The 9,477-nt window shown below is 34.4% G+C and overlaps 1 protein-coding gene across 1 annotated transcript; it reads left to right on the top strand.

Annotated features, from left to right (window-relative positions):
* Positions 1 to 326: 326 nt before the first annotated feature.
* On the top strand, positions 327 to 8,433 carry LOC121599642. The gene is made up of 3 exons (XM_041927619.1): positions 327 to 498; positions 610 to 681; positions 3,008 to 8,433. Exon 3 carries the CDS (start codon positions 3,010 to 3,012, stop codon positions 8,122 to 8,124), a length of 5,115 nt encoding a protein of 1,704 aa, XP_041783553.1. The 5' UTR covers positions 327 to 498; positions 610 to 681; positions 3,008 to 3,009; the 3' UTR covers positions 8,125 to 8,433.
* Positions 8,434 to 9,477: the final 1,044 nt, after the last annotated feature.

Here is a 9,477-nt window from a genome sequence, read left to right as displayed (position 1 = left end):
TAAAAGGAATGTTTAGCGGAGTGAGATACTAGGTCGCTATCAGTAATTCTCTATTGCTATTCTTGACTATAGGTTGAACCGCCTGTACAAGAAAAACGAAAACAGGTACGATACGGGAGACACTGACCCTGACTGTCTATTTGTGAGAGGTTTACATTTTTTGCCACCACTACGCCATAGTCGTATTAACACACGGGCAGTCAACGCTTATCGATGAACTAAAGTATCGAGCTGTTCCAATGGATGATTATTTTGGCCTGCGATAAGAATTCCTTAAGATAAGTTAAGGTTTGGTTAAACTTGATGCCAGATCCAAATGATTCATAACGTTTGGTGTTTTGTACAGCAAGCATGTTACACTGGTTTATCGTTACTTACAATTTTATCAATTTCTGCACTGAATAGATAAACAGTAATGGACCGAGCGTAACTGTTATCTGCATGTTTTCAGCTTAGACGTATTTTGGACGTGGTTAACAACACACCTAATGCGAAAAGGTGAATAAAATTAAATGAAAATCTTGAGACCATTTATTAGTTTATAAAATTGTATCGTACAATATTCAGTGTGCAGTAAATATAAAAAAGGAAACTCTTTTTTTGTTAAAGAATTGTTTCAGTTTAATTAATCATCAAATCGATGATTTGAGAATATCTCGATTCCGCCACGGAATTTTTGGGGTAAGTATAATTATGTTTACAGCATTTTTGAAACAGTAATCATTATTGATAGCTATTTTGCCAGTTGATTTGTTGAGTTTTTGTTTATTACATAAGTAAAATGTACCATAGTTGGGTGAAATTAAATTTAAAGAACAATGAGGAATAGAATGAATGAAGATGCAACTTTTTCTATATGTAATGCACTTCTTGGTGGTTTTCAAAACAAAACAACAAAAAATGTTATAGAATATTGCAGTCTTGGCCTGCCTCAGGAGTGTCCGAAACCGCTCACGGTCTCGCGCCTTCGTCTACCAGTCCGTTATCCCGGCCTTAATGGCGGACGCCTCCACGCCATTTTGCCACCTCAATTGGGCCCTACCACGTCTCCTCTGTCCTTGTCGACGGCCTAAAAAGACAAATCATTCACTTAGGAAAATTTAAATATTGCAAGATGAAGAGCTTAAGATACGTAAAATAAGCCTAGTAGTAACATTATATCCACAAGAGTTTTCAAATGTGTTGTTATGCCTTCAGTTTTGATTGCACATCCTTGAATTGTTTATTAATTAATTTTACAGGGTTTACCAAGTCACTTTGCGATGTGAGCTGCACAATTCATCTGACTTGAGACGTATTTCTATTCTTACGTGCTACTTCATTTGGCCCGAAATAATTTTCTATTCCGCCGCATTCATTTTCATCCATTATATGAAGTCTTTTGACAGGAGATGTTAGCTGGAGCCGCCCGCGATGTTTACATTTTTTTTTTTCAAAATAATTTTTTAGACTTTTAGTACTGATTTGTGATACAATTATGTTGTTCGACGTGTATTTCAGCTCTAAGATCAATACTGACACTGGCTCTAATTCTGATACATTCACAAATCTTAATCTAAAGTCTTTCGCCCATGCAGCATAAACAGGGTTTCACGACCCTTCCGTGTAAACAGAACACCTAGCAACAGTTGTAATACCAAAACATTTCCTTTGATATGAGATCCGTTTCAAGTAAATTGAGGACCCCATAGTTTTCTTTTTAAACATTACACTTAGTTTTCACTTTCACAGATATATTACTTTCTGAATGATCTGCAATAGAACCACAAAAAGGGTTTCAAGGCATTTGCAACACATGGTTTGTAAACAACCATTTTTCGTTAGATATTTTGTAGTCTTTGATTTATCACTGTGTTAAAAACCGATAGCGAATCATACAAGTAAAACATGGTTTTAAGGAATATGTTAAACACTAGCGTTTTCTCTTAATTGCTGGTCTGAATAGGTTTTGCGTTTTGGAAATTATTTTCTTTTTTTGCAGTAATGTTGATACATGATACACTATGGGGTCTGCTGATCTATCTGATTTGATCTGGTGTTGGCACATTTTTGTTCCTTGTTCGTCATCGTCGGCTGGTTTAGGGGTACAGTCGTCAACTCGTACGACTTAACAACATGTCCGTCATGGGTTCAAGCCCAGAATGGACCGTACCCCCATTCTTGGGAATGACTATCCTGCTACGGGTAATAGATAAGTGACTGAAGGCCAAGTCCAGTAGTGGTGTACAGGCCGGCGTTGAACGACAATGATTGCTGTGCCAAAGAAGATTCGTCATCGACAACTACCGGATGATAGTGTAGCATGTCTGCTATACAAAATTATATAATCATAGAACCATGTAAAAACTCTAACATTTCACAGATCAAATTACAATTAACAAACTTTAACACATCCAGTCAGCCAGAGCAACAGTAATAAAAACCCATGTTGAGACACACCAGATAAATACAGCACATGCAAAGATAAAATCAAAATGCGATTGATCGTACGAATTCATGGTCGCTGGCCTAAATAAAAATAATTTTGGAACGGCCTATTTTATCGCAGTAGCGTTTGTATTTTTGATATATAATACATAACATTTCATGAAATGTTCAAGCATTTTTGCGATTCTACGATCGTTGAAGGCTTTCCGATGGGTACGTAATAAGCATAATAGTAACAGTTCATCCACAAAAGCGGCTAATATTGATCTTGCTGAAAACCTCCGAATGAACAATTTTTGAAATCCTGACAAAGGGAATTATCTGGATTCACTCTAATCTCGAGATAATCGATTTTTTAGCCTCAGCAAACATAAAACTTTTTTGTTATAATGGGAAAAAATAGTCATTTCAGGGTGCTAAAAGAACCTGTACAATATTGAAAGAGTTACACCACATACGCCTTCATAAATAAAGAAACAAATTCATTGAACTAATTTGTAACATAACAAAATTATTATGTTTAACTATCAACTAACTATTAGATACCCGCGTTGATTTTACGATTATTCTTTTGTTTTAGTCATGGCACAGAACAACAATACGATGAAAAGGAAAAATGTTCCAATTACCAACGCATCTTCCAGAGGAGATAGTTCTCAGACCGCCTTGAATAAACATATTCATATAAGCAAACCGGCAATACATGGAAGTTTATATCATCTCCACATAGCTACAGTAATTCTGTTACGGGCATATGATACACAACAAAAAAATAAGGACTTCAACTTCAACATTACGGTGGAGGATCCTCATGCTGGAAAATTTGACGATGTAGTTCTACGTTACACTTCTCAACAGGTAAAAGATGGGGCAGTTTATCTGCAAAGCAAACATAGAGATTTGTCGAATTCTAAACACCCATTACCAAACAAAAAATCGAAAACTACGCCAACAATTACCAGAGCCGCTTTGTTGGATAAGGGAAGAACTTCAAATCCACCGTTTTCGATACCCGTCTATTTTTTATCTTTTGTTGAAAGTAATCATAGGATAGGACAACAAAATTATTATTTCTTATGTACCAACGCGCAGATCGACGATGGCATCATTCAATACTTTTCCCAAGTAATTCCTAGTGAACATTATATTCTTCAATGTTATCAAGATCTTGAAGCCACTTTTTATCAATTCAATCCAGATACCATATTTGGCCAACTCGAAGAAACCATTAAAACAGTCAGCCTTGACAAACTAGGCAAGCTATTAGCGAAATCTATTTATAACAAACAGAAAATAACTCTTGATAATCCGCTGTACAACATGTATGCCGCATTGATAAGTAGAATTGTTGAGCAGTCTAATACAGATCTAGCATCTTTACAGCAACCTAACGATATCTATAAATTTAAAAAAGAGTTTTTAGAAGCACCAGAACAATCAACCATTGGAATGCTACGTATAGCTTTAGTAACAGAATATAAAAAAAATCTTAATGTAGGAAAAGAGATTTGGTCTGATGTGGATGAGAAAAAAATCTGGTTGGATCCTAATTTTTCGATAACAGCAGTCAATGATATGTTCGATATGATAAACAAAGATGAGTCGGAATACGCAAAGATTGATGCAAAAATAAAGGAGTTTTATGGAAAATTCATGTTAGTTTGTGAAGCAACAAATGAACTTACGCTTGAAAGTAACAGCAAAAAAATATTAGCAACGTTAACTGATACTGAGATAAATGCCACCTTTAATAACATGCATCTTTCAATATTGGACGCTATGAAAAAAGCAAACGGCTTACAACTTGACTCGATCTATTTAACTAACATATTCAAAAATATTAAGTGCAACACTTGTTACATTGAATGGGCTGATTCCACCAAACAATATGTAGAGTGTCTAAACATAATATATTCATTTGTTCAGATTAATCCTAAGTGGCTGGAAAAATCTTGTTTCTACAGTTATATAGATAAAAAAAGTACTAACAAAAATTATTATTATTTTAGCTCGAAAAATGTACATCTTAGTTCCATCATTATAATCCAAACTTTACAACTGTTGCAAATTGATTATTTATTTATTGACACTTCCAAATTCCATAATACCGACACGCTGGAACAACATCTCCAATATATTCTTAGATATATCAACGAGGTAAACTATGCTTCACATAGCATTATCATCATCTTAGAACAACACAATTCATCAATAACTGAAATGTTAAACAAATATCAACATAGATTGATATTACTGGCTAAAACTACAGAAGATAAACAAACACCTGAGGAATGTTTGCTCGTCCAAGATCTTACGCAGGAATCGTTAAAAATGCTATTCATGCATAACGATAAGTTAAATCTTTTCGGAACATCAACTTCTCTAACCAGTATTGTCCGCATGACGGATGATCTATCAGTCTTACTGGATGTATTAAATTTTACAGCATCCACAGGTCGTGAAGAAAGCAACAACATAAATAATCGAAGCTATAATAAGATTAAAAACAACTACATTCATCGTCACTTACAACATTATCCAGCATCTATAATACAGGAGACTCAAGCAAAACATGATTTTAATAAGTCTTTTAATGCGCTAAAAAATTGGTTTGCTCATAAGACACTTAGTTTTCATGACATTTTACATAAATATCAGAATGAATCTATATTTTATGATATAGCCGCATCCATTACAAATAAAACCCATAACCTTGAAAATGTCCCTGACTTGGAGCTCAAGTGCAAATTATCAGTTGTTCTGGATGAAGCCGGATCAGGAAAATCGACCTATTTTACTTGGCTAGCATGGTACTTATCAAACGAATACCCGTCGATGTTTGTAGTTAAATTAAATGCCATCGAATATTCTTCCGAATTTGATCGATTGTCTAAGGGCAATGTAAATGGCCTAAATGATACTGAGGTGATTAGAATATTGTACCAATTCATTTGTCTAGCCATTACTGATTCAATTCAATACAAGCGATCGGAGGGAGGAATATACAATAATTGTGCAAGCAGTGCATTATGTTTCGATTTACTGCAATTTTCTAATGGTCAGATCAATCTTGATGAAAGCAACACTAAGAAGCTTAATGTAGAGCAACTAATACAACTACGCCTTTTTTGCAATAAATTCAACACAAAAAAAATAGTATTATTATTGGATGGATACGATGAAATAATGCCTAACTACTCGGCAGTCGTAAACAAGTGCCTCAAATCGTTTGCTTCGTATGACGGAATAAGAAAAATGTTTTTATCTAGCCGTCCTCATGATTTCCAAGATGGTCTTAAAACATCATTTCAAGATTTTAAGATGTTTCAATTAAAGCCATTTTCGCGAAACGATCAAATACTTACGTTGCATAAGTTTCTTTTGGATCAAATGACTGAATATTACCAGTGCGATGAGGACCATAGGATAGTATTGCTTGGAATTGCCTATCTTATTTTGGATAACTGTTTGAAGGATTTAGTTATTGCTCCGTTATTATTGCAGATGAGCATAGAAACATTTTTACCAGTTATAAGAAAACATGTAAATTTTCATTCAAAAACTATATCTGGAAAATTGTTTTCAAGCGAAAAATTTGACACGCTGCAGTTGATGAAATCTTTTGTAAATCGTAAATTGGATATACTAACAAATGAAAAATCAGGATTATCAGAGTTTTCTTCCAAGACCGTAGTTGCAAGGTGTAATAGAGATATAATTATTCAACTAATTCTACGACAACATTCTATACTAGCTGCATACGTTATCTTTGATAATAGTATCACAAACGATTCACTGCGAAAACAGGAAATAAAAGAAATAATTTCTCAGAATGTGGAAAAAACTGGAATTATAAATGGTGTAATATATGGTATGCCAATGTTTGTCCATAGATTTTTTGCTGAATACTTTGCAGCTACTTGGTTATACGAAAATAAGGACAAACTACATAAAGAAATCTACTTCAAATCTCAAACATTTTGGATGCGACATTTGAACCAAACACGGAACTTTTTCGATCGAATGATCGTTGCACAATTTCAGGAAAGTGAAATTCAACACGAACGAATCGCACATAAATTTCACTTAGCTGTGCTCAACAAATCTAAAGTACAGGTAGAGACGCTTCTATCGGTGGAACCTACTCTTATAAAAGCTAAAGATGCTGCTGGTCGAATTCCCTTGCACTTAGCTTTGCAGTACGATAATGATAAAATTATGCAGTTACTGTTAAACAAAATGGATACCCATTTAGTGAATGTGAAGGATAATCTTTTTAGCTGGAGTGCACTAGATTATGCATTCGTTACAACCAATAAAAATGCAATCAAATCTCTTTTACGTCACGGTGCCACTGTCAATATCGAAAATTTATTCCAACAACTTTTTTCAAATGACGTTGAAAATTTGATAATCAATACTTGCTGTTATATTAACCATATACCATCTGCTGACGACGCCCGACAATTAGCAATTAATGTTGTTCAACATCTGTACCACAACAAGAACGTCGACATTCGGGTTAAACGCGCGAATTTGAAAGGCTTGTCAATATTGGAATATTGTATTACGAAAAAGATGTTCGAATTATTTAAACAGTTTATTCTGCACCACGTAGATGCACAGAACTACTTGCGTAGTATTTCCAACCAATTGATGATAACTGCAATCAATCATAAAGTTTACGATATCGTATGCTTTGTAATTGATAGTCTTGATTACTATCCTCCCGAAATAAAGAATACTTCATATATATTCACAGCAGTTATAACTGCCATCAAGTTGGGTCTAATGAAATCATTCAAGATTTTTCTTGAACAGTTATGTTTTCGCTTGAACATTTCCTATGCCGATGATAACATAGACGATACCTTCACGGCAAATAGCACTGTATCCTTTCACGCAGACATTGCTTGCTTTCCAAAGGGCTGTTGTGTGCGCACCTCTAAAAAAGTTCTTTTACCATTGCCAGAATATGACGAGCAGAATACTTTAAACAAAAATTATCTTTTCGAAACACTCTTGGCTAGAGCAGTGCAAGAAGGAAACGTCCAAATGATAAGACACATTATTGCAAAGCATAAAATGATTATTACTAACAGAACTATTGTAATGGTAATGCGCTTACTACCAAAGGGAAAACGCGTTGTTCATGATAAGTCCTACGTTGCTTTTAAATATCTATTGGACAGGACTGCCGATCTATATACAATCGATAAAGAGGGACGAAATCTTTTACACATGACCATTCAAAATGGTTGTTTCTTCATGGTACTCTGTTTAATAGATGCCAAATTTGACCGAACATTAATCAACACTAGCAATCAGTGGAATGTGTTTCATTACATCGCTTCAAGTGAATCAAGTTACAATGATAGGGCGCTTAAATTGTTTAAATATTTTATGCTACTTGGCGATACTGAGCGGTACGACACACAGGATGTTTTTGGAAATAGTGTCTATGAAACAGCTATAATTAATGATAATTTTGACATTGCTAGAGAAATGGTAGAAACAAAACTTACAAATTCTTCTACGCCAGAGCGAATTGTGTTTTTGCTTGATACTGTAGAACGGCTTGTGGAACTAGATAAATTAGACAGCGTTACGGAATATTTTAAATACTTATTTGAATATGGAGATAATGTGTGGAAAGAAGTGTATGATACTATCTATGAACGTATACCTATAGTTTGAATGATTAATGATTTTTAAACTAAATGATGAATTACATATTGATGATTTCCAGGCATTTTAATAGATCCCCTTTTGGCAATAGAAATTAGTAACTAGTAAAATTTATCTAAAAAAGTTTGCATGCTTTCATGATAATTTATCCGATAAATGTTCTAATTCGCCAAAGTTTGATTGTAAAATTTAATCAAAACACCGTGAGAACGGTTAGTAAAATTAAAACCGCTTTTACAGCTGTAACGACCAAATCGTATTGTAATAGCATTTAAGTAAACAATACATAAATAAAAAAATAAAAAAATAAAATTATGATTCATAACTACATAATGAACGTTGCTCTCTCACTCTTTTATGTATAATTCTTCAGTGGCGGGGTTCAGTGGATTAAGGGTATCGGGGGCCCTAGGCGGAAAGACGAGTTGAGGCCCCCTGCAAATGGTCTTCTTCTTCTTCTATATGCGAGTTTGGACCTATATCCTCCTATGTTAGATGGCAACCATCTCTCATAATCAGAGGCTTACCGTACTCTTATTTGTCGTTGGACTTTCTGAGTCATATCGACTTGGTTTTGATATGGGTTTTTGGGTTTAGAAACGTATCTGGTTTTCTTTAATAAATCTCGTTATTCGTTCTTTAATTAGTTATAGTTCGCATTGGCTACAATATGGTTTATTCGTTATTTTCATTGTATGCAGCCATTTGTTTCCTAGGTCGTGTCCTGCTAGTATACGATTAGTTATTCTTATTTCGCTTGCTGACAGGTTGGTTTCCAGATGCCATGGCTTAGTTTCAAACACTGGTTGAAAATACTCGAATGTTTTTCCTTTCTTTTGACATTGGTTATTGTACCACTTTTGAGTTCCTTCTATCATTTTGTTTTTCGTTAGTAATAATGCATCGTCTAGTCTTAACTTCTTTTGTATTCGGTTTTCCGCGTTGATACCTTCTTTAGCTAGTTCATCTGCTTTTTCGTTTCCCGGAATGCCTATATGTCCTGGAATCCATTTGATTTCCGCTTTGATTTGTTTGCATTTGTTCAACATGTTGTGTAATGGTTTTTCAATGTGTGTGTCTTTTTGTGCTTTGTTGATGATTTCGCATGCTGCCTAACTGTCTGTGTATATGATTAGATTTTTAATTATTTTTGTTTTTGCTATTTCGGGGGCTTTTTCTATTGCAGTTATTTCGATTGATGTTATAGATGTAGCGTTTTCTAGTTGGTATGCGTATTCATATTTTCTGTCCTGAGATGTAATAAATATTCCTATTCCTGCTCCTTCTATAGTTTTGCTACCGTCTGTGAATATGATTGTTCTTATTTTTTAACCTCTTCAATTTCGTTTAAGTATTCTTTTT

Source organism: Anopheles merus, chromosome 3L (genome assembly GCF_017562075.2).
Source record: "Anopheles merus strain MAF chromosome 3L, AmerM5.1, whole genome shotgun sequence".
Taxonomy (NCBI): Eukaryota; Metazoa; Arthropoda; class Insecta; order Diptera; family Culicidae; genus Anopheles; species Anopheles merus.
The sequence above is the reverse complement of the archived record's forward strand: the minus strand, read 5'-3'. Positions and strand labels throughout refer to the sequence as shown.

Coding starts and splice junctions, on each gene's coding strand:
- LOC121599642 (XM_041927619.1), top strand. CDS start 3,010: ATGGCACAGAACAACAATACGATGAAAAGGAAAAATGTTCCAATTACC.